Genomic DNA, 26,658 nt, shown 5'->3' on the forward strand with positions numbered 1-26,658 from the left:
AAAAGATGTGACCTTCCTGACTCAAAGCTGCAAATGAATTGTAACAAGACTCGTACCAGGGCAAACAGTGATTTCTTCCTCAGCGCGATTCTCTCTGGCAATATCTGGGCTTCTCTTACTGTCCAAGGGGGTCAAGGCAGAAATGCTATCAAAACATAAACACAAAATAAACCCGTGTCACAACGTGCAGGCCTGTGAAAGTCAGATACAGTCCTGGGAGCTCCGTTTATCCATGAAGGGTAGCAGGAGAGAATGCAGGAAAGAGACAGCCTTGAAAGAGCCATCCCAAACAATGTGACCACGGAGGAGCCCTTCTTCTCTAGAGGCACTTTCTAAAAGCAAAAGAAAGGGTCGCTGTGTCATGCAAGAGACGTAAGAATATCTGCTCAGAATTGCAAAAGCTTCTTTGATGCTTTCTGTTCTTGTTCACAGAAGTACTGCAGGTAGCAAAGCAGCCTAATTCTTAGTGAGGAACTCCTTAGAGCAGGAAGGGGTGGAGATCTGTTTGACACTGAACTCTTCTTTCTCCTATCCTTTACTGCTATTTCCCCCCATTTCATCACTGCACACGGCTCTCTAAAGCAGCAGGAATCTGACACAACTCAAAGCTTCCCTACAGCAACGTCCTGCCAACACGAACAGAGCATCTCTTTCAGGCGGCATTTAACAGTGCCTGGCTCCTCTCATTTTGACCTTCCAGTGCCGCCATTTTCTCCGCAAAGCACAGCCTCGCCACGTCACAGGAAGACACAGGCTGAGCCACGATGACATCACCAACCTGTCACCCTCAGAGCTCTGTGTGGCTCTCCAATTGGACTGATCAAGTATGCAAGCACACGCTTGAAAAACATGAATCCCCATACTGACAAAAGAGAAGATTTATTAAACTCAGCCATGAGCCTCGGAGAGTCAGGAACAGCCACCACAGATTTATGATAAATAAGAAAATCCTGATGGGAAACCACAAGTGACTTCTCTCGCTCTCTCGCTAAATAAACCATCTCAAAGCATTTGTTATGAGCCCAAGCTGAGCATAGCTTACCCTGTGTAAACCATCAAGACTCACTTCAAAAGGCCTTACACTAAACAATTTGCTATGACATTTATAAAATGGGCTAATCAATTTGAAGTCAACCCGCATTGCTTGCTACACCAACTATCTCCTAGTAACAAAGCATATAATCATTTATTAAAATCTCAATCTAATGTACTTTGCACAAGGCAGGAAACAACAACACTGAGTGGCCCACAGAAAGCGGGGGAGGGAGATGTCTTTGGCTAAAGCCGCTTCCAAAATTACTCCAGCAGCATAAGAATCAAATAGCTTCTGAAGCCCGCTGACCAGGTTGCCTGTGCATTGCCCAGCACAGGGCTCTCCTGGCAAGCCGCCAGCTGCCAGATGGCCACACTTAACGTGCACAAAATTGAGAATACTGCGGCCACTGTCATCTTAATGCGGACGTGCCATCGGATGAAATTAGATGTCGCAGCACGTAATGGTCAATCTTGATCCTAGCGGCATGATGAGGGCAGCCGCCGGCTGCACGGTGAAGTTCCCAAGGCCACACTTTGGCAAGTGGACTGTGCTTCATCAACCCTGCTTGTGGCTTGATAAATGTACAAGACACCTAATGTAACCAGAAGTCTAATCCTATTACCCACAGTCTGGGGAGGAGAGGGAACAAGCCTTAAAAGGCAGAAGCTTTGCACCAGTGCCACTGGCTGATTACATGAACGCTGTCTCTGGATGGAGCTAGAGGGACTTTTCCAATCAAGCCCTGACTAATGAGTACTTGAAATATTATGCCCTAGTGAGGAAATAGGGGTGTTAGCTCTTTCTCCTGCTCAGTCCCAGAACCTCCTGACAGCTGTATTGGCAAGGAGAGAAATCCACACTCGAAGCTCTCATCCCAAGTACAATCACTATATGGGTGAAACTGGCATCCTGCTTATTAGGCTATGTCCATACAAGTGCTTACCCTGTGGCAAGTTGGGAAGAGCCAACAGCCAGCCTGCTCCCTCATTGAGCATTCAGCCAAAATGCTGATAGATCAATGAGAAGAGATGATACCAGGCAGAGAAAAACCAGCAGCCTCAGGCCAAGAGCATTTTAATTACGAAACCTGGAGAAACTAACTTAAGACTCAAGTAACTTCTCACACCTACAGCCATGGCTGAATAGCAAATATCGAAACTTTCCTGGCTTCATGAATCTTCCCCCTGTCTGCAGTCATCTTCTACAGCTTCCTTCATTTCCTGATCTCGACTGCAAACCACCCAAGCTAGCACACTTCACTCCTGCTTTGGGAAGCTTTAACCAAGCAGACCTACCAGGAGGTATTGCAGAGATGGTCACTCTGCTGTGTCCTGCCAAAGAAGGCAGCAGGGACCCAAACGTGAGGAGCAGGCAGCAGCCTCCCAATCTCATTATTGAATCGTCTGAGGCCAATGCGGGGAGGTTCCAAACCCAACTACAGATACCACTTGCTCATGCTTGCATTGGATTTCCCAGAACATTGTTTGCTGTCCCAAGGAGACAAATGTGTTGTCGCTACGCAGATGTGTTTTCTTGGGTCTCCTCTTCTGTTCTTGCCTCGTCAAAGAATTTTAGATGCATATATTTATATATATTTTAACACTGCTCCACCATGCTGTGTGCATACCCACTGAGACTCTGCTAGGTTTTTTTGTGTCCCCGACCCCCTGTAGCTAATCTCACCACCACCACTCATCTACTGCTTTGTGCTGTCAAGTCAGATTAGGCTGCCAGTTCTTGAGGCCAAGGGCAGGACTTTCTTATCTGTACTGCAAGGGCCACTTCTCGCTTTGCATTTTAAAGAAAGGTTACCCTGCTGATGGTCACACTCCTCTGTAGGAAAATATAAACATAGGTAATGCAAGAGTGATAAGGCGTGCCATGATCTCAGAGAAAAGATCCAGCACAGGGCCCAGAGTCGCATATGACATCTGACCACTGTGCAAACAAGACAATCACCACACTTCAACACAACATAGCTATAACCTGCCACATATAACAGCCACAGGGATAGGGGCAGAATTTCCATGCTACAGCTTTCAAAGAATCCAGTAAGGCCATGAAGACCAGGTCATGCCAGCAGGCCTATGTTTCCCAGGATCGATTACTCAGAAATATGCCTACTTACCTTTGTGTAATCTGCATGGGCTCCCTTTCTTCTGGCACATCTTCTCCAAACAGCACCTGGGATGCCTAAGGAAAAAGAAAATAAGAAGAATCAGTCAGCTGCATAACTTCCATCTAGAAAGCGCCAGAGAATCGTAAAAGTTGGAAGACACCTCATTGCCATCATGACTAACCTGCCACTGAAGGGCAGGATCGGCATACCAACCCATATCAAGGTGCATTGAGCCACAAGCACAGAGCTGCAGCAGACAAGGCTTGCTGTGTTGTGTGAAGCAGGTAGTGAAGATAGCAGTGGGAAACTGGAAGTTAGCCCCCCTAAAACAAAGGGTTAAATTCAGTAGCAAAAATCTTGTGAAAGCCAAAGCTGAGAAAGCAACTGTCAAGAACACACTGCGAAGCAACAATGGTGGTTGCAACATTGTCCCTAGCTGGAAGATAAACCGGGGGGGGGGGGGGGGAACCTATCTCGCAAGATATTCTCAGAGCTTACAAATGATACACTAACTGTAAACTCGCTCTGCGCCAGAATTGGCCAATTGATTATAATATTGGGAAATGGCATCGTTCTGTGTCAATAGAAACCACAGAGCAACTAAGTAAGTTATACTCTAGCTTTACGATCAGTGTGTAAATACATTTTACTATGACTGAAATGGCTCTCTGAGCATGAGAACCCTCCCCATCTTTGTGTGAAGAGGTCCAAGTGCTGCATCTTCCTTAGGTAAATAAGAGATTGACGCTCACCTATCCATGATCTCTTACATGCTGACTTCTTGATATAAAAGGAGAAGAAAACAATCTAGGAGGTGAAAAGTACGGTTCTCTGGGTCAATAGTTTACAACCTTTTCAGATCTGGTACCCACCTTTAACCCCATCCTGCCATATGTGATCAACTTTTAATTTTAGGCTGTATGTGTTTATTTTTGCTTCCTCCCTCTCATTCTCTCTCTGCTTTGCTCTTTTGCTCCTCCTCTGCTTCACACTTTCCCTATATCCAGTCTCTCACTTTCCCTACATCCTGTCTTTTTCTTTCTCTCGCTCCCTTATTCTTAAAACAACCTGAACAAAAATGAAAGGCAGTGGTGCCACTGGAGTGAACTGTTTGGGGGCAGGCACAGGGCAGTGGCCACAATGGAAGGTTAATGCTCTTAAAACTTCCTAATCTTCTTTCCTAATATGTCCCAAGGCTCTTAGAGCCAACAGTACTGCAGGACTCAAGTAACTTGCTATAGAGACAAGGCAAAAAGCTTTAGCGTCACTAGCAAATACAATACCTGAACTTTTCAAGGATCTCCACATCTAAACACCCAAAGGGACTTAATTGGAGAATACATTTGACGAACATCTACCTTACATCACTGAAGAAGTCCAGAGCACAGTGCACCAAATTGCACCATACATGATGCCTTCAGAGCTGAAAGTGTACGTGGAAGACATCCAGAAGGCTCAAGCAAAAAAGCTGTACCATACTCCATAGAAGAAACAACCACGCTGACAGCCACCACACACACACAACTAGGGTTACAAGACAGTCTGAATTGAAAGAATTCCCATTTAGTTATCTGTTACACTTCAATTATGCATGCAAAATCTTTTCCTGAAACTATCCTCCCTGCCCTGAGGAATTATTCTTAGCATTGTTGTTTCTGTCCACCTGTTCAATCCACACTACCTCTACCTGCAGTTCTGATGCCTCGAAGGAAATGAAGAGAAACACCTCACTAGGGAATTACTGAGACATCCAATACTAACTTGCAACGCAACTGACCCTTCCTAAATCTATCCAGCTCAGTCCTGATACTGATAATCAGGACGTTTATTCAGAAACCTGAACAAAGTCTTAAAGTCTGTGTCAAGATAGGCTAAGGAACATGCGTGCCTTCTGGGCTACAAGGAACACAATGCTATTCATTTCCAATGTGAATTTGGTACACAGACAAAGGACAGAACAAGAATTATGGTAAGATGTGGAGCTGCTCTTCCCATAACCTAGGGGTACTCAAAACATAACAGGACATCATTATTCTCACCCCACAAGCAGGCCATCAAGGAAGTGGAGTGGGGAAAGGGAATTTTATATGTGTAGAGTAGTCCCAAATTTCACAAGCTATTTATTTATTTATTTATTACATTTTTATACTGCCCAATAGCCAAAGCTCTCTGGGCGGTTCACAAAAATTAAAACCATAATAAAACAACCAACAGGTTAAAAGCACAAATACAAATATGAGAAAGGAAGAGACATGGAGAGGCAGTTTTCAGTAGAAGCCCACATCTTGTTTCAGTCTAATTCTGGACAATGAATAGTAAAAATGCAGTAAAAACAGACTGAGGTCTATATTCTGAAGAACAGTGAGGAGTTTGAAGCGGTCGTTCAAGTACCGTAACCATTTCAGCAGCATTTCACTGTAACAGGACTGAGCAAGGAACCACCAGGGAGGACCTGAATGGACCTGTAGTTATTGCCGTGATTAATAGTTTTGAAATTCAGCAGATGCCGGGGCGGGGGGAGCAATCAAGCAGGTTTGCCAACAACGCAAACCACCAGAAAAAGACAGATTCAGACGTAACATCCGAGGAAAGAACTGATTCAGCTGTACTGCAGTGGCAACAAGTGGTGCAGGCAGGCAGGCAGGCAGGCAGGCGGGAGAGGGAGGTATGGCTGCCTGGTCTGAACAGCTAAGAAGACACGTTGGCACCTTAAATACATTAGGGCTTCCACTACTGTCAACACAAAGGCTGCTGAAACAGTGACAAAGAACCCAGGTAGGTAATTATGGCAAAGAAAAATGTAGTGCTCAAATGAGGCTTAAAACATGGGAAAGTGGCCTTTGAATTACCTGCCATCAGCTCCATGTTCCATTACATGGCGGAAGAAAAGAAAGGGGTGGCAGGAGTCACCTGCCGCAAAGCATATTGTTAGGCTCGGCTGAAGCCCTGCCTTTGCTTCTCTGCCGTGCTGCCTTAGAGTGCTTTCGTATACATTTATGGATTGGAACGTGAGCTTTTTCCATTTTAATTGTGTTTTCAGGGTGCCCCAACAACTCCATTTGTTTCTCCTGGCCCTAGAGCCATTTTAAATGTCAAGTCTATTACTCCCTGTTTTTGCTGGAAGGCTGCTTGGACTTGTGCACAAGAAGCTCACATTCCTCAAAGGAGTAGCACAAGGGATGTTGAACCTTTTGTTAAGATGCTCCTTCTTCAAGGAATTCATTAGGGATTAGTATTAAATCCCGAACAGGTGCTAGAACAAGAGTCTTCTCTCAGCTGCCAGTGCTATCACAGGCCCTTTGGGGGGTCTCCTAGATTTTCATCAGCATTTCATTTGCCACAAAACCTTCCAGGTTAAATAAGGCCTGAATTTCCAACAAGAGAGTCAAGCAGATAAAAACCACTTTGACACAAAACTACTCCAGTCATCTCCATCAATCATAAACGAGCACAAAAAAGGCGGCACAAATCCAACACTTTCTCCTTCGCAGGTCACCTTTAAGGTGCGTTTAAATATAGCCTCTCTGGATCCAAGACTGCGAAGCCCGAAGCGCAGGCTGCACTACGCTCTCACTTCCAAAAGAAAATGCAGACATGACAGTTTTTCCTCAGAGTGTTCAATATTACAAGACAGAATATAAATATCACAAAACAAGTTAAGTATCTTTCCATCACCAGGGTAAACAATCAAATACACTTGAAAATAGTAACAACAAGGTTGAGCTTCAGTCAGAGAGAAGATAAAGTTATACAATGATCTAGCAGCGAAGTCATTATGAAAAATGAGGGTTGGAAAAGGCTGACACAAACCTAAAATACAGCAGCAATAAATACTTCATCTGACTAGCGATCTGTTTAAAACGGCGGCAATGACCGAAAGCCGCCACTAGCTCCTGAAATGAGACAAACACTGACACCTAGCGGCCACCAGGCAAGTGATAAAAATGGCACATTTAAAAAAACAATTAAAGCAAATGGAACGGGTTATTTTTGGCCCAGCTGCGTATGCCACGACAACAAGTGAGATTATGAAGTTGTCCCTGTCATATCTCATCCTCTGTCCAGCAACATGACGAATACAAAGGAAGGGTTATGAAAACCAGTCACTGCTGCCAAGACAACCTTAAAAGGTAAGCTGTCCTACTGGCTAAGGAACACAAAGGGAGCCTGAGAGATTTATGGTCTGAGGAATGTTACAAGACAAGGCTGTTATTTTAATAATGTATTAGTTTTATATGTTTTAATCAGTTTTTATGCATTTTATAATATTTTTGCATTCTATGTTGTTCCCTGCCTCAATCCAGAGGGAGAGGCAGGTAATAAATAAATATATCATTATTATTGTGATGATGATTATTTATTATTCCATTTATATCCTGCCTTTTTTCCTCCAAGGAACCCAAGGCAGTGTACATAATCCTCCTCCTCTCCATTTTATCCTCACAGAACAACCTTGCGAGGTGGGTTGGGTTGAGTGTGTGTGACTGGCCCAAAGTCACCCAGTGGGTATCCATGGCTGGGTATTATTATAAATTGTTATTATAAAACCCACCCAGTGGGTTTCCATGGCTGAGTATTATTATTATAAAACAAAAATTAGAAAACAGAAACAATGCCTGAATTGTCGAAAATATTTTTTTAAAACTAGGCTGCATGGCAATTTTCTACCTGTGATATAACATGGACCTGGTATCACACGGATGTTACTTTGTAAGAAAGAGAACAGGCGAGGCAAAACAAACTAGTCATTATGTTAGCAAGCCTAATACTAGTGATTAGCAAGAGCAAAGAGATGGCTTGTTGTCCGCAAATCGTTTGTGGATATCTCTATTTGCAGTCATATTGTTGCCATTATAGTAAATATATAACAATCAGGAACTTACCATTTTCGGGATGGTAATGGTTTTGGGACCTTTGAAGCATGCTAGATGCATTAGTAATTATTTTCTAAACATTTAACTTGGAAGAAAAGTAAAATTTGCGGCACTTTGGCAACTAGAGAGGAATAGTGAGGCTCTCTACTTTTTCAACATTTATTGTTTGATAAGTAGAACTAAATAGATTCTCTTGGCAGCATCCAACAGTGACATTCTGCAAACTCAAAGAGTGCTAGTGGAGCTCTGCTGAAACTTTCTGTTGCCAAGTGTCGACCATTATGTTTGAGTAACAGGTTGTGCAGCCAGTTGCACAACAGGTTGCACAAGCGGAATGCGCAGCCAGTTGCACAACAGGTTGCATAAGAGTTATGTGCAACTAGCTGCATAACATGTTGCACAGGCATAAGGCACAAGTGTTTCTGTAACCACACTTGCTTAAACGTACCTTTAGTTGGATTCTTCTCTTGTGCACAGTTCAGAACCTAGTTTCCACTAGCGCAACGTCATTTGCGGAAACAGAATGACACAGTAGTGGATACTGCCCACCAACTACCACCTCCTAAAAATTAACTCATTGCATAATGAGATCCTCAAAATTTCCAAGCTGTCTCCTATCCCTATGGAAACCTACAAGGACCATCGTAAGTCTTTGAATGAAGATGTGTGGTCAGTTGTAGGGAACAAGGCACTGCTTAAATGTTAAAATAACAAAAAGCAACAGTATACTTGTCTGCTGCGTAGGCCACGTCCACAACATAAATGCAGAGCTTCGGCTATTGGGTGGTATAAAAATGTAATAAATAAATAAATAAATAAACAATCATAAAGCAAGACGACTAGTCATTCCCTTGTTCATTCAGAATTTATGAGGCAGACAAGAACAGCAGAGCAAATTTACCTGACAAGAAGTGCTTGCTGGCTCGTCTTCACACTCAGCATTTCCCCCCTCAGCCACATTCTGCTCTGGATTTTGGTTAGGCGCTCCGTTTGTTGGGGATAGAAGCCATGTTATGCTCTCAGGTTCTTTTTTCTCATCCGTATCATCTCCTTCTTGTTCATCTGTACCTTCACTTTCCCTAACTGCCTCATCCCCTTTCCCACGTTTACTTCTCCTCAAGGAGCATGAATCAGGAACAACTGGCTCCCCAAACCGTTTCTTCTGCAGGAGCTGCCGCTGAGCCTGTTTCAGACTTTTCTGGTAAACCTCAAACTGGCACATGATAATCTGGGTATATTTGCTAGGATCCACTCCTTTGGGGCAGAATGGAACACCCCAATAATAGTGTACCGTGTCTCTCTCTTCTTCTTGTTGACATTCCTCATTAGCCATATGAAGTGAGCAGAGTGGTGGGGCTTTTTCAGGAATGCCAGTCCTTCCTGCAGGCTCAGTAGAAAAACATGGGCTCTTGCTGGGCTCAAACTGATGTCCAAGCTCAAAACCTGAATTGCTGGAGTGGTCCAAGATACTGCACTTCTGAGGCACTTTTCCTTGGGCTTCTGGGCTACCAACAAGAGTGTCTGCTTCCGAGTAATTTGGGGGATGCTTCTCAACTTCTTTGCCTACTGGCTTTGGAGGGCTGCACCTCCCTACAATAAGTCTCTGAGGTGCCAGCGGCCAAATGCTCAGAGGCTTTTGGGGAAAGGTGGGACTTAGGGTAACTGGCATCTCCTCTTCTAGACTGGGTGGCGTGTCACTGGAACTGCTCCCTGCTGGTGAGCAAGGGTTTTCATTTGACCTTGCATAAGGCTGGCTCTTCCCTGGAGATACAATTATGCTAGAGACTAGCGAGCTTTCAACTATCTCCTGGCTTAACCTCGTCAGTACTACAAGGGGCCTCTTGGCGACATCTGTCTGTCCATTCTCATCAGCTTTGTTGCTGGGTGAGACAGAGCTGCACTCGGAGCAAGGAGACTCGGAGCAAAGCAGCCGAGCTGCAAGGAGCTCAGGATCCTCTTGTCCAGCTGGAGACCCTGGTGCCTTGGAAGAAAGAGGCCCAGCAGCTGCAGCAGAAGACTCAGAAGGCAGGCAGCTCTAGAGGGGAGGAAAAAAGACAAGCCATTTGCTTTCCAACATGTGTATTCCTGATTATTAAATCAAACTGACTGCTCTTCAACAGTGTGTGTGTGTATGGACACTCCCACACTAACCTACAAAACAATAGCGAAAGGTGAAATCAGCCATTAGCTATGAAGGAGTCTGCTGGCATAGTAAAGATTAACAAATACATTGTGAGCCCACCCTGTCAGATGCATTTATGCCTTACACAAGACTGGCTAGAATTCGAGCAGGAACTTAGATAAGCCTGCCACAAAAACATCCCTTTTGAAAAACAGAGGGGGGGGGAAATCTTTGTGGCACTCACACTGAGGCTCTCAGCAATGGCCTTTCTCAGGAGTTCTTCCTCCTCCTCCTCTTGCGAGTTCAACTGTCTGGCTTCTTGCTCACTCATTTTCAGAGCCAGGGCAAACTGCTCATCTTCTGTCATCTCTGAAAAGAGTGAAAGAAGAAAAGCATAACACAACACGAAGCAGCAGACTCTCAATTCTTACACCCTGAAGAAGGTGACTGGGGACTTTCACCTTCACTGGCGGGGGGTGGGTGGAAATCCTTAAATTGGATCAAAGCTGTTACATCTCAGCTTACCTTACCATGTACCTTCAAAACTGGAACAGACAGTGCTAAATGCAGAGTAATGCATTTTGTGCAATATCAGATCACTGAACCAAAGCCAAGGCATTTAGTTAAGGGTCCCATAGAGATTTCAACTTTGACTCTTTAGGTGAACATCACAACAAAATATTTTTATCACATAATAACCCTGGTTTGTACTTCCACATGCAATATATGCATCAAAGAGCACAGCGGGGAAAGCAGTAGACTTTGAACATTGAACTGCACATGAAACCGCCTTTTTTTGATAAGGTGCAGTCTGTTGGCAGAGCAGAATGAAAATAATAATTGTCAAGTGGACAGGAACTATCAGCAACGAAAAGTCACAGTTCTCTGGGATGCCTACTCTTAGGGGGAAACCATCTGAAATGTAAGCAGGCAAAGGTCATGCACCATATTCTCCCAGATGTGTGCAAAATCAGGTTAGAAGAGTAGCCTGGAGAATATAGAGAATGATATTCAGAAAGACTGTCATGGCCAAATACCCTTTTGCCTGCTCTCCTGGTCAACTGCTCTATGTTCCCACCCTCTTCCTGCCTATTCAAATTTCTTCCCTAAACGTGTTTCCAGTGCGTACTGAAAAGCACAAGTAACAATAAATAAATAAATAAAGCTGTTCTGGAAAACATCTATTCATTGAGATTTCTGACCCACCACTTCCACTCGGCTAAAAATATCCAGGCCTGAAAAACAGAATGAAAAAGCAACTCCCCAGCTTTTTGAGCATCTGAAGAGGACATTGAAACACTCTTCAGTCAAACCACTGTTGGTTGATCCTGAGCAGTCCTTCCTGAGAGACCCCTCCCCTCACACAACAACTCTTAAACAAACAAGAGCACCTGAACTTAAAGTAAGGGTAGAAGAAATTAAAGAGAGGGCTTTTGAACAAATAGATCCCCTTCCAGATGTGATGGGTGCCAGTCAAATTCCTTCATGCTCTAATGAAGAGTGTCTAGGCACCAAAAGAATCATAATACAACCTCAGCTTCATCTTGAAATGGGCACACTTCACATGAGAATTGCCTCCAGATAAGAGCTGACATGTGGATTACTGAACCCCGTTTCTCCTCCTTCTCAATGGCAAGAGAACGGGAAGCCAATTTGGGCTGAGAAAGAAACAGAAAAACGTGGAGTTTGCAACAATCTCTGGAAAGGTTTCAACTCTACTGAAGCAACCATGTGACACAACCCTGTTTCATTTTGCCCTGCTCAACGGGTGTTTTTTTTCCTCTCCATTGGAGATGGATTTAGCTGTTTTTTCTGCCACGTGGAATTGGACTGCAATAGGTGCTTTACCGGCATTCCGCTATGCAGAAGTAAGATGATGTTTTAAACTTTTCATTAGAAATGTAATTGAATCCAGGGCAAGAAATCACTAACCTATGCTGCCACAGCTTTACCACTGGAAAGTTGTGATCCTGTATCGTAAACATACAGCCCATGGCTAGGATATCCTGAGCGTGACTGAACATAGAATGCACTCAAATTCATTTTATGCAGTTGTATCTGACAAAGGACCTGGTTCAGTTCAAGTACTAGCTGAACATTTAAAATAATTGGAATGAGAATAAAGTGTAAGGTGCAATACTGCATTTAAGTGCATGATCTGATTTCAAGGGACCTAAGCACACATAAATGGAGAGGAGGTCACAATCATCATAGCTACCTATCAAATCTTACTTTTCTTTTTATTTAGTAAGGGCATATGTGTTTGCATAACCAGACTATCAACAACTATAAAACACAATGCAAATAAAATTCCATCTATAAAGCAATATGGTGCATTACATTGCCATTTTTTTCATTCTCTTGGCACAGTAAAATGGAACACTGAAAACTCTAGACGAGAATTCTTCTGGCATATCAGAAAGAAAAATAAACCGTGTTTATTCTGCTTTTCAAATTCACCAGTGGATTGAGAAAGATAAATCTCCAGCCCCTGTGAAATATACAGCTTACATGACAGTAAAAGGAGCAAGCCATCTCCTTGATAGAAGCAGGGCATCTGTTCTGTCGAACCATGCTGCGTATCCCTGACTATCATGTATTATTCTGCTTAACATCTGATCATTTCTAAATACTGTCTGCAAACGCTCACAATTTGTGCATGCTTGATGTTGATTACATTGGTCATAATTTATGATGATTAGAAATTCTAACTATTATGCTAGCCTCCTAGTGATGTGGGCAAACAGACTGTTTAATAACTTGGGAGACACAAAAATAGAAGCTGAGCTTTGGGAAGCAAGCACTGTCTGAATGGTTGGGCAGGTAGTCAATCTTACCAGCATCCGGAATACAGGAAACCTTTTGGGCACAAGTTAAATGTATGCATGTATGTGCATTCAAACCCTGAATAACTCCATTACAGTGCACAAGGTGTGTGTTTGTTAAAGCAAGCAAAGTTCCACTGTATCAAAGTTAGGCTTTCCTTCTGAAGAGGTGTTGAAAGCAGTCATTTCAATGCTGCATGGAAATTTAACCTCACATGACCAACACAACCAATCCCACTAAGAGTGTGTGTGTGTGTGTGTGTGTGTGTGTGTGTGTAGAGAGAGAGAGAGAGGTGCTTTTAAAGACACAATATCCTTAAACAAATTAAACCAGTTCAGAGCCTTTTAACATGCTAATATAGCAATTTATTAAGCAATTCCTGTTTCAGTTTGACAACTGCAAAATGAATTAAATGCAAAGCCCCAGTCAGAGTCCTAACTCCTACTAAAAGAAGATTTCCCTCCCTGCCACGAAATATCAAAATGTTGTATCTATTACACTCACAGTCATAGTGAAATTATTGCACAGCAGAAAGAGATCCAGTACATTTTAGAAAATACACATCAGAAAACATTTTAAAGAAAATGGTTTCTCCAGGTTTGTGCGTATAATGTTACCCTGCCAGGAATATAATGTCACGGATGCATTTCAATTATCACTCAGAGTTAAAAAAAAATGATTAAAAGCTATAAAGCCAGAGAGGAACAATGCAACTTGAACACTAAAAATACCAGATATGTTCTAGCTTTGGAAACTGGCAGCATATGTAGACCTTATTTTATCTAGGAGCACTGAACTTCCACACACATGGTACCAAACCAGACATGACCTTATTCGCACAATTAACAACTCAGTGATTTCTTTCTACTTCTTTTTTAACATCTGAGGAAAGTTCCAGATTGGGACCACAGTGGTGGTGGGTGGGAGCTTTCATCCTTTGCCCTCACGACAGGCCCGACTGGGCCCTTGGAAGGGAAGCAGCCTTTAATTTAAAACACACACACTCGTATTCCCACAATCGCTAACTGCTTGAATAAGTCTAGCCAAGAGAGGAGGGGCCAAGCAATCCCACCCTCCCTAGGCAGCCTCTTCTCCAAGAGGCCAATTTGTCATAAAACCCAAGCAACCCTTTAGAACAAAGACAGCATTTTTTTATTTCAAAGAAATGAACCTTAATTTGCCTAAAAATAAACACTAAAAGGCTAATTATAGCTCCAATAAATAAAAGAGCAGACATGTAAGTGGATGTGCCTAATTAATTATTACTAATTGAGAGCTCTAATATAGTGGATGAGACCTGCATCCAAAGCAGCAAACTGGAGGGGAGACTCAATACTTTTGCTTAGGTCAGCATTGTTAGAAACATCTCAGGCCAATTTCTAAAATACATTGGTCTACGGATCTAGTCTCATGTTGCAGGGGGCAGATGGATTCCACACACGTTCAGGGGATCCAGAGTAGATTTCAACTGCAAACCACTGAATGCTTCATGTTCAACCAAAATGAACCCATCCCACAGGTATGCTGTACAAAGAGAGTATTTCACACTTTCCTGCTCTTGCTTGTTCGGAGTGCTGAATATAGACCTCCTACTCCCTGCAAAGGAACTTGCAGAGGGCTCTTTGCAGATTGCTTGGCATCTTTCCTACTTGGAGTGCACCTGTGCCAACTACTTTCAGGGCTGTTCAGAAATGTGTTCCACTATATTCTCACATCAGTGCTGCATGCAAAACCAACATTATTTACTACATATCTTGAGAAGTAATGGAGTATACTGCTGGCAACCTATAGGAATGGATCGATATTTGTTCTGTGAAATAGGAAGCTGCCTTATACTGCATCAGACAACTGGTCCATCTAGCTCAGTATTGTCAATACTGACTGGCAGCAACTCTCCAGGGTTTCAGGCAGAATTCTTTCCAGCCATATCTGTACACACCAGGGATTGAACCTGGGACCTTCCGTATGCAGAGCAGGTGCTCTACCACCGAGCTACTGCTCCTCCCCTAGAAGTACAAGATTCTGGAATTACGTCAAAGACAAATTTGCCTTCACCAATAGAATAACTAAGTTACAGGGTCACCCGTAAGACTAATTAATGTACAAACCTCTATGTACACTCTCACCCTAATGACAAATCAAGCTGCAAGCCAGAATAATCTGTGAATGAAAAGCTCACTATAAATCCTACATGCCATCTACAATGGTCACCCGATTGGGCTAAAACCCTAATCCAAGAGGTATATGGTAATTGTCACTTTTTATCCTTATTCCCACCTCTCAGCTGTATATAGCACAGCTGAGTCAAGTCTCCATACAAAGAATTGATAGCAACACTGCACTTTGCATACCCACAGCACTACCCTCAGGGCCTTAATAACCCACTTCTTCCTGCTATCAGACATATGCTTAGTCATGAAATTTGAGGTATACGTGGCAAAAAAATTAACAGAACTGCAATAATGGCTGTACTCTATGCCATGGATAAAGCAAAGTAGCTAAGCTGAGTTGTTAGCCCCCTGCCATAGATGCACAGCATACATAACAGCTGAATATCCCAAAAAAGTGCTCTGCTCATTCCCCAGTTCCCCATTTTCCCAGCATATGTGAGACCTACGTGCAATTTTTCTTTTTGCTGCAAACTTCGCTCTATCCAGCTGCTGCTTTGTTCTTTTCTTCTGCAGACCAGGCTCCTCTTTTGACTCTTGCTGTAGGAGAAGAAATATGGTAAATATATAATCTATAGGAGGTGCTACCATTTGCTGCCCTTCCCCCACCTCTCCCGCTTCACCTTCATCCAAATCTCCAAGACCAGAGGAGGAGAAAAAAGAAAAGAACGAGAAGAAAAAGCTGGCACAAAGGCTGACTCCTCAATTGGTGAAAAATGTGACTTTCAGACCCAAATAAAAGAACTCTCAGTAGCTATTAAAAGAGCTGCGTGATAAGTATAATGAGCAACAAGAATTGCAGGCAAACGTGTAAATAAGCGAGCAGAAGAAGACAATAGACTTCACGTCAGTCACTGCCGTGCAGAGTACCTGCTGCATAGGATTTTAACAAAAAGTTGTTTTGCCTTTACGTTCAAAGAGTCATGAACACTGGAAAGGCAAAGGAAAAACATCCAGCGGCAGGCGTGTCCAACAGGGCAGGTACTCTTTCTTAGTGCAGCTGGAAAGGTTTCATCCAGCAAAGTTGCTTCCTCAAAGAGAAGGGGTACTTAGTTAAAAGAAAAAGAAAAAGAAAAGAATTCCATGTTTACTACCACTCACTATGAAACAAGTCACCTTACTATGTATCCTATGTCAGTCTAGTAACTTCATTTACTCCCCTTTGAGGAGGGAGGGGGGGTCACATCCATCAAAACAGCTATCTTGCTATGGACTCCCTGAACTGTCAAGTAAGAACATTTTTAAGAGTCAACAGCATGAGTATTTGTCAGGGACAGTTAAGGTCTAAAGGATGTAACAATGGAAGCACAATTCCAAGCCATATCCATGCAGAGAAAGAACAGGAGAAATTGAACAAGACAGACCTTGCTACACAGGAATCTTTTTAATGATTGGAGAGCCTAAAATGGAAATTGACCAAAAGGAGTGAGGTGGACAGATTGCTAAGGTGAAATATACTGGTCTAGCACAAAAGCATGTCTAGACAAAGTCAGAGAAACAAAAGCACATTTTGACTGGGTTTGGACAGCACGATGAATTGCAACTAGTAAGAGATATCCAAAACCACCCACAGGGATTTTACATTATAAGAAAAGACACCCCAAGACTGCTCACCTCAAAAAGAGATACCAACAGAGAATACAAAAGTGCTAAATAAATATCTACTTTCCAAGAACTTCTGAAACAACTAGCAATATCAACAGAGACAACAATGGGAAAGACACATGAATTCAGTATCAGAAAAGAGCATATAAAATACTACTTGATCAGTCTAAATTGGATATTCATGACATTTGAAAATTCAAGGAGAGTTGATGTGATTCCCAAAGACTGAAGAAATATTACAGGGCTGTTTTTTTAAAATGGGAAGAAAGATTCAAAATGGGGACAGATATTGGAGCAAGCATTTGGAACAAAATAAGGCTGATTATTAGAAGCAATGTGGTGATGTTACAGACAAACTTAGTTCTCTTCTCTGGTTAATTAACTCCTTTAGTAGGCAGGGGGAATTCACCTAGGCTACAATCTAGAGCTCATACATATCCATTACCTATCATGCACTGATTCTGAAAATCTTGTTGTTCTTGCTGCATTTGAATGTATATCCGACAGTTATCAATTTAGTCTGAAAGTTTATTAAAATATATGGACTGCTTCTATTAATGTATATATCTGAAACAGAAGTGCCAAACTTTTCTTTTCTTTTCTTCTCATTAACAGTATTGTTTACAGTTCTTGTTAAATGAACAGGCTTTTTTATCATGTTCTTTCTTTACTTTTTCATTGCTGAAGTGAAAAAACACGTATACAACACCAGCTACAGTAGAAGCAGCAGCACAGGAACATGGAGCTTGTTCTCATTCTTCAGTCAGGAATGGAGAAGCCCTGTTACTGTGTAGAGGGCTGCTTCACAGCCCCAATATCAACAAGGATATTGATCCAGTCCCAAGTGACATCCTCTTAAGCAAGCATGAATTATGTGAACTTAAGATGAAACTACATGAAGTGGATACACGAGTGGCTAAAAATAACAGCACTCTGTGGATAATAATGAATTAATTGATATGAAAGAGAAAAGGGGTGGCCACTGAAGTTCTCAAGCAGTCAGTTCTGGGGCCTGTGCCATTTAGCTTCATAAATAACGACAATGAAGAATTACCAGAGGGGAAGCCATGTTAGCCTGCTGCAGCAAAAACAAGACAGAATCTTATAGCATCTGAAAGACTATTATGGAATAAACTCTCGTAGACTAGAATCCACTTGGATTCTAGTCCACAGAAGCTTATGCTATTTCAAATGTGTTAAGTCTTTCAGATGCTACTAGGCTCCATTGTCAGTGAAAAAGTCGACAGTGCAAGTATTATTATTATCAATCTATGTTGATAGCAGGTTGGGGTGGGGGGATTTTATAGAGAACATGCTATTCACATTTTAAAAGACCTCAGTATAGCTAGGGTTGGACAGATGATAATAAAATGTAAACCAGCAAGGAAAAATACTAATATTAAAACAAAATGAAGCAAAACCAAGTATATAAAAAAGACAGGGCAACTAGTTAGACAATGGCATTGCTGGGATTTATTTATTAATAAAAATAAATATGAGTTGCCTTTGGGACTAAAAACGGCTCCCAAAGTGATGTGACAATTTAAAAACTTTTATACAATGTAGGTGTTGTAACATGTATGTAACAAATAAGCACAGCGTTTAGCATAGTGACCCCAGTTACTAAGGAAGGCAACAACAAAACCTACCTGAGAGGTTCAAAACAAAACTTGGTTAAGGACCCACCATGGATGCCTAAGATTAGGGATGTGGAACCACCAGCATCCAGGACCTGCCCCCTTCCCTGCTGGGTTTTCCCCAGTTCAACACTACAGGTGGGAGAAGGCTGTCACCTGTGATCGGTGATCAATAATTGGAGATAAGAGCTGGGATTTCTGAAGTTGAGATATAGGCTATCTTGCTTCAGGACAGAAAGGTTGATTGACTGACTTCCCTCTCTCTCTAAGATTTGAACCATTGTTTTTTAAAAAAACTGCCAATATAGAGGGTGGGAGTGACCCACATAATCTCTTCTAATTGTATGATTCTTTATATTCACAGATATTAATCCTGGTGACCCTGTTCACATATTTAAGAGCATATACATACTGGAGCTGAGATAAGTCAGTTGTAACTCCACACTGTACAAGGATCCTAGGTGCCTACATGGCTTTTTGGACTGAATACCGTCAGTCAGGCTGAACTCTAAAGGGGAAATGCATGCTCATTTGGGGCATAGGTTTTTTACAGAGAAGCAGTCATTTGCCTGGTGCACAATGCATTACCCATTTTACTGCATTATAGCACGCATACAAATTTAAACCAAGGGCTCCAGTACTTCTCTCAGACATTGTTACAGCTTACTTTTTGCTCTTCCATTTCATGCCAATGTTTGATTCCCACCCCCACCCCAGATTTGTAAGTTATATTTTTGCAGACCATGTCTAATTTTTCAATTTTCTGCCCATGTTTTCTAATCACTCCTGGCCCCTTTGGAATGCAATTCTGCTATGATGTGCACTTGCGGTGTCTGACAATTTACCATAATCTGTGGATTTCATTAGTGTGCAAATTCTGATCATTAATGTAGAAGTTAAACACAAGCAACCCTGACACCAGTCCCTTCCTCCCTGTGCTGTTACTCAGAACAAGATTCATTGCTGTATTCTGCTACCTTTTGTCTACAGTTTTTTTAAATTTTCATCCCTGGAGTATGCCTACCCAACTAAGTGCAAAGCAGAGTTTTACATGATTCTCCAAATCCCAATATGCACTTTCCTTCACTGCTTTTAAATGACCAAAACAAACAAACCATTTAATATGTCAAAAGTTATCCACTACTCTCTATCTACACACCACAGTGACACAATATTTCCATTTCCTTCTACCAACTTTACTACTCCCTAGGTATTGCTATTATAAAGGGCCTATTCCCTGTCATACCTAAAGCCAAGATCTGGCGCTCTCTCTTTGAAATATAGACCCTGCTCCCTGCTCACTCTTTTACACTCCCATATCCCACTTTGGGCATAGAACAGTGGTCCTCAGGAGCCTTCAACTCAGCATCCGCGCTGCTCTGGGACTAGCTTCATAACCTCCTCTACTGGACTTGGTGACGGTAGCCTGGTTATACCTGCATGTAATCTGTACATACACTCACAAGCTTCACATCAGAATAAAAATCCAAGGAGACAGCCTAGGAACAAAAGATGCTGACTTACACTGAGCAAGAATATTGGTCCATCTAGTCCAGTGTTTTCAACACTGTAGAAATAATTAAAAGGAAAAAAGTTTTCAGAATCAATCTTAAAAGGGTGAAGAGAAGGGGCTTTGCAGACATCCCCATGGAGGGATTCCTCAGTGTGGTGTCAGCACTGACAAGGCCTTGTCTGTGATACCCCCAATTAAATCTTTGCTAATGACAAGCCAGAGAGCAGGTTCTCTGACACTGATCTCAGGCAGTTTCACATGGGTTTCAGGTGGTTCTTCAGATATTTCAAGGCCTGAAAAACCTAGGAACAGATTAACACCTACTCTTAAAATTGAGCTCAGGAAGGAATTGCTAACCAATGCAATAGGTATAGAATCAGTACAATATGCACTGATCATCTTGCTCCTACCGAATTCTTGGCAGTCAATTACAATTTCCAACTGTCTGTACGTGGAGGTGCTTTTAGAGCATTGCAGTAGTTACATCTGGATGTAACCAGTACATGATTAACATATTCCATAGCTGCTTTCTCCAGATAGGGTTGTAATTAGTGAAGCACATGAAATTGATAAAAGTGTTCTTTTCACCAATGTCACCTGGACCCAGCATCAACTAGGAATAACTCTGGGGTCCAGGAGAACCCCCAAATGACATACTTGATTCTTCTGGGGAAGTGCAACTCCATCCGAAACAAGCTGCACTGAAGTCCTCATGACTCCAACCAACAGCATTTTCATCTTGCCTCTATTACGTTTAAGTTAGTTTGCCCTCATCCAGACCAAAACTGCCAAGAGGCATTGGTTTAGAGCAGTGGTTCCCAAACTTTTTCAGGTAACCGCCCCCTTGGTTCCACAAACTCATGCCCAGTGCCCCCTACTCTACACTATAAAAATCATTATTCAGAATAGTGGTTTTCAACGACCCACTAAGGAAGATAATAACAATAACATTCAAAACAGTAACAATTAATTGAATATTTATTCTAAATAAGCACCCGCCACAGGCTTGCCGAGGGAGGGAGGGAAAAGAGAGCGAACGCCTCTGTTTTACAGCCAGCATGGCGGAGCACACCAAGCAGGGCATGTCTCTTTATTAGCGTTTTGGTGCTTTTGAAACATTTCAATTCACAGTTAAAAGGACTCTTCTTAAATGGTATTAATACATGTGTGGATTCTTCCCCTATATAGCTTGGGACCAAACTACCTTCTCCCATAAAAATGTCCCTGGGTTTTAAGACCTTCTGGAGAGGCGCTTCTCAGAAAAGACCACTTTGAGCGCCCCCCTGCCGCCCCTTTGCCTCGTAGCGTCCCCCTGCCACCCCCTTGCCTCTTAACGCCCCCATATGCAATCCCACCGCCTCCAAGGGGGCAGTACCGCCCACTTTGGGAACCACTGGTTTAGAGCTTCCACTGGCTCCTTGGGATCAGCAGATGGAAATGTGTGGATAGATGCAAGTGTCATCAAACCTCTGGACAATGTGACCCACTGATTCATGCAGGTGCTAAAGATCGTGGAGGACAAAATGAAAGAGCTGAGACATCCTATAAGCCAAAGGCCACAGGATGGAAGAGCCATTCCCCAGCACCACCTTCTGGGACAGCACAGCAAAAAGGACCCTTTTCCTGATGTCCCACACTGTTTATTTCTTCTCTGCTGTTAATTTCAGCCACTGCTTTTCCTTGCCAGCTTCTCTGGATTATGATGACCCTGGCTGCGGTACAAGATTGTAGCTCTAGATTTGCATTTTTATTAAGCAAATTCATTTCCTGCAGGCCCTATACAGCAGCCTAAGAATCCCCTCAAACTAGCCTACATTTGGTCATTGACGTCTCCCTGATCCAGTATAATAGCTTGCTATGCTTCCCTTGTTTTTCCTCCCACTGCTTGCCAATATTCTCACGATTCATCTTATATTTACTAAAGTAAAATGCCGAAATCCATATCACTATAATCCCTTTACTGGGACAAATCAAAGGTCACAAAATACTGAGCAAGCTTTTGAGTTCTCCAGAATTCTTCCTCAGGCAAGAAGAAAAATGAAGCGGGGGGAGGCGGTTTATGGCAGATGTTTAAGCCATGGAGTCCACATTTAGTTACAAGATGTGAAGTGGGAGGTGGCTGCAGACATTCGTATCTTTTGCTACCATGTACTGAGACGCTTTCAGAATGCACCTGGGACTCTGCCAAGGGTTACTGGGGAGAACAAGCAAACAATGGTTCACCATCCGGTTATGAAAGTATAAAAGCCAACTTTTATTCAATACTGTATTATGTCTACTGTGACCTCATATACTTAGAGATGAACCCTGAGACTATACAGAAAATTGACTGCATTTCCTATGGGCTGCAGTGCATGAAACAGAAGGACAGAGCTTATAAACACCTTAAGAAAGCTGCGGGTGAGACATCCAGTCATTTCAGCAAAGAAAATAGTTTATCTTGTTTTGTCAGATCTATCACTCTCAAAACAGAAACACTGTTCAACAACTGGGCAGTACTCTCGCTATATCAAAAAGTAAATTTCATATCATCCATATTCTGTGACAACGAAGTCTGAATTCTATACTAAGCCTTCCCCAACCTGGCTCCCTCCAGATGTGGACTACAACTCCTATCATCCCAAACTAGCATAACCATTAAGTAAATCCACACAAATCAGATTAACTTGGATTGTTTCTGCCAACAGGAATCTGGGTTTGATTTATTTGATGAAGAATTCAAACTGCCCACCACCACTGCCAGCATTGGCATCACTAGGCCCATAGGGCCTTGGCCCTGGATATATTCCCCAGGGTCTTAAATCTATTCTGCAGGGCCCTGAGTGTGCACTGGTACCAACAGAAGGGGGAATACAGTTGGGGAAGGAAGGCTTAACTGTCTGCTCTCCGCATGCTGCAACACCCTCTCCCCACAAAAATCTCTCCCTCCATGGCAGTTATCCTTAGCAAGAAACCTTTCCCACTCATTTAGGATCATATGGCACAGGGTGCAAATTAACTGAAGAATTTATTTTATTTGAGATTATTTGGATGAGAAGTTAATTGGCTGGCTTTGCCTCTCTGTGAAAATTAAGTAAATCCTAGTAATTATTTCTACATGCACATAAATCAATATAAAATCAATATATGCAGATTTTATGTATATTTGTGTCCGATGGGCCTGTGCCCTGAATCTTTTAAGTGCCTAGCCACATATCAGCTTCAGAGGTAGAGGTGGTGACGGGCGGGGGACAGATTCAGGGCCATATGTAAGCCATAGGAACCAAGGCTCTTTACAATCCTGCAAGGGGGCTTAGGAAGACTCTAGACAACCCTATTTCTCACTGCATTGGTTACACACCACCTTGTTTCCATACCAAGTATCCCCCCAGCTTTGCCTCAATATTATTTGCATTTCCAAACAAGGTACAGGCTTCTGCGATACAAGAGAGGCCTCAGCTGCCCCCATGTACTACGTGTATATATTTCCCAATCCTTCGGTACAGATGCTATACACTTTTAACACCGTAGGAAAAGTCGTGGGTGAATTCTGAACATTTCAAGACTATAGGGCGTTGCAAAAGATTAGCACCACACATTTCTCCTAGCACAATAATTCCACTAGCATACAGTACATCCAGCACCAATGGCACAACAACCTGTACCTATTTAATAAAAAGAGGCTAGCCTTGCTGTTTTTGAGGCCACCATACTGCTTGCTGCTATTTTGTTATTTGTTAAGGAAAATGGGCATTCCAGCGTTGAAGAGGAATGTGCACATTTCACTGCTGCGGGAAGAGGGCTTTGTCTTACTGGCATTTGCTACATTTAAAAAAAGAACTACATGAGGGTGCTCTAGCAAGATGGTAGTTGAGCGTTCAGACTCCAGCAAAATTCTTAAAAGCTTTTCCAAGGAACGCAAGTATTGACGGTAGCTATTTCTTTTCATAGCGATGTTACAGATACTATCCAATTGGCACCTATGACGCTCATGCAACGATATACCACGCAGTTCTGCCATAGTTGCACAAGCAGAGATGAAAAACGCATTTTCTCAATAACAACACTGCTGTTTCAGAGTGGGGGAAACACAATGTTGGAAAAGACATGTAAAGCCCCTGCAATATGAGTACCAAGTGAGCATTTATTACGTAAAAGTGGTAAGTCTCAGTCCCTGTGTATGATTTGCTCTACTGGATAGTTGCAGTCAAGGGAGCTTCTATACTGAATCCAATTAATCCTCATGGCCTAAACACACACACACACAGTATTCAGTGACTGAGATTTTTAAAACCATACTTATTTAATAAAATCAGAAAATGAAAAACACTATTTAATTAGGTCTTAGATCTGCTCATGGGAAGCTTTTATTTCTAGTGGGAGCAAACCCTTTAATCCAGAAGTACTCTATATCTATGCTGGCAAGAATGGCCTTGAGATACCTTTACTGAATGCAGAGAGGGAAAGAAATCAACAAAGCCAGTGGGGCTGAGCTAATCTGACCCAACCTTTTAATAATGCTCATCTGCCAACGAGAATATCAACTACTCAAGGGACCGTTCAACCAACTGCCTTTTTAATAAGACCGCTAGTCCAAAAATAATCTTAATCAATTAAATATCGCCAACACTGCTGCAAGGTCATTCCTAATGCAAAACTTACAAGGAAAACTAATAGTTATGCTCGATTTGATCTGTGTGCTGTACATCTCTGCTCACAGTGAAAATTCTGGATAAAGTCTTCCTTTAGTTTCTTTAGGTTAAACCTTTTAAAATATCAGTCAGAAGTAATCTATGTTACTTTCTCCACATAGGGATCTACAGTTTAATTTATGCTTACAAGCAATTCCAGTGTAACCTTTGTGCAAAGACCACAGAAAGAGATTAGTTCTTAAATCTCCACACATTTTAATGCAAGAAGAACAGATCCTTTTGCCACTGTTTGAGCTTGATCATTTGAAACAAAAACAAACCTGAATTATTACAACCCAACCTTAAACACACTGATTGAAAAAAACAAACCCTATTGAAATCACTTTAAATAAGGTCTTCACATCCAAGCCCGTAACTCAATTATCTAAAATCTAGCTGTGCACAGTATTAATACATCCAGCGCTGATATATGGAATAGAACCTTGCTTAACAATACAAAAATGAGGAACACACACTGATGATATCTGAAAACAAAATTATCAAAGAAATCTTTGGTCATATCAGGAAAAATGAAACCTGAAGATGAAGGATTAAAGAAGAAATAAGAAGTCTCTATGACCAGCCAAGCATAGAGGTAGGAGATTAAGGCAAATTTATTACAGGAGCTCAAATATAAGGGTAAGTAGAAAGCAGTGAAAAACAACTTTTGAAGGAAAGCCATGCACTAAGGGCTTATTTAAATAAACAGTTTCAGGTGTGTCCTTGCTTCATTTTAGGTTTTGCAGGGTAGTACTAAAATCTGGATTTGAAGGAAATAGTGTGATATATAAGACAGGGGTAGAGGGAGCAGCTTTGCTGCAGGGGAGGCAATCAGCCATGCTGCTGTCCTTAAACCACCTACGTTCTTTTTAAAACACTGGTCTATAATCCAGTGCACCAGAAAACAAGCCAGGAAGCTGAAAACTTACTAGTCTTAAGGCAAGCAAGACTGGTGAAACTTTTTGTTAATTTCACCTTGGCAGCGAGTTCAGCTAGTATCAAGGCAAAGACAAAAAACTAACTTCCAGGAGTAAAACTTACAAGGGGTTACCCTGAACCTTGTCTTCTGAAGAATTTATGTAAACCTAGTATCTCTAGCCTGCTTAACTGTATACCTAATTGCAGTTGACTACAGAAGGGCAGATTATCTGTGAAATATACAAGCCACTGACAAGGATATGTAGCTAGCTATTTATTTTTGCAACTGCCGAATGACCAAGTCTGTAAAGAATCAGAAAGACCGTGTAGCAATCCAAACCATCCCACCTACATGGCATCAAGCAGCAGCAGTTTTTCTCTGCTACATGCATGCCATAAAGAACCATTTGGGAATCTCTGGAACGGTTAACACCTGTCAAGTTAATACAGCCAATAACAAAGCAGTCCATTTGTGAACTTCTTGATAAAGTGGTGTGTTGAAAAGAAGGCTAAGTACACACAAAATCCTAGGTGGTTCTTGAAGTCCATATAACCTGCCTTGACAATATTAAGACATTTGGTATATTTCCCACCTTACCTCCTCATAAGCAAATGAGGAAAATATGGACTGCATGTTACTGTTACCCGGCTCACATATAACTGTGTTGTAACCCGGATAATGGTTTGCTGTTAGTGTAGAAGGAAGAAATAAAAAAACTACAGAATCTGAATGAATCAAGCTCTTAGATGAAGGAAAGCCCTGAATATCTAATTTTCAAATAGTACAAAGCCAAATAAGATTTCATATGGCTGTATGTAATTCAGCCCCATCCCACCCTGGGTCTTCCTATCCCCAGGTCACAATGCTGCAGTGACAGAAGTCACTGGCAGACTTTCCCTTGCCCTAAAGATAACTTACACTACATTACTTTTAGCTGCCATGTCTCTTGACCATCCTCCCTAGCATTATTGTCTACTTTCCACATCCTGTATAGAATATTGTCCTTCTTGACCTTCCGCAAGTCCCTCTCTCTGATTTCTTGCATCAATGTGCTGTCACCTCTGGCCTTTTCTTCAAACCACCTACTCTTCCTTCAGGTTTCTCTTTTTCAATCCATTCTCTGTTCTGCATCCTTTCTTCAGCTTCGTTGACTCTAGGCACCCTGAACC

General features: G+C 42.1%; 1 protein-coding gene across 5 annotated transcripts in view; it reads right to left on the reverse strand.

Moving 5' to 3' along the window:
- The window catches only part of UIMC1 (ubiquitin interaction motif containing 1), an 84,858-nt gene that overhangs the window by 35,282 nt on the left and 22,918 nt on the right, over positions 1–26,658 (reverse strand). For all 5 annotated transcript variants that reach the window (XM_063120964.1, XM_063120963.1, XM_063120965.1 and 2 more), the window contains exons 3-7: positions 15,595–15,685; positions 10,396–10,520; positions 8,931–10,064; positions 3,165–3,229; positions 57–145 (exon numbers count right to left, since the gene is read on the reverse strand). In XM_063120964.1, the coding sequence (XP_062977034.1) occupies positions 57–145; positions 3,165–3,229; positions 8,931–10,064; positions 10,396–10,520; positions 15,595–15,685 (1,504 nt within the window). The remainder of the gene's footprint in view (positions 1–56; positions 146–3,164; positions 3,230–8,930; positions 10,065–10,395; positions 10,521–15,594; positions 15,686–26,658) is intronic.

The sequence above is a fragment of the Elgaria multicarinata genome, chromosome 3, assembly GCF_023053635.1.
Source record: "Elgaria multicarinata webbii isolate HBS135686 ecotype San Diego chromosome 3, rElgMul1.1.pri, whole genome shotgun sequence".
In the NCBI taxonomy this organism is placed as follows: domain Eukaryota; kingdom Metazoa; phylum Chordata; class Lepidosauria; order Squamata; family Anguidae; genus Elgaria; species Elgaria multicarinata.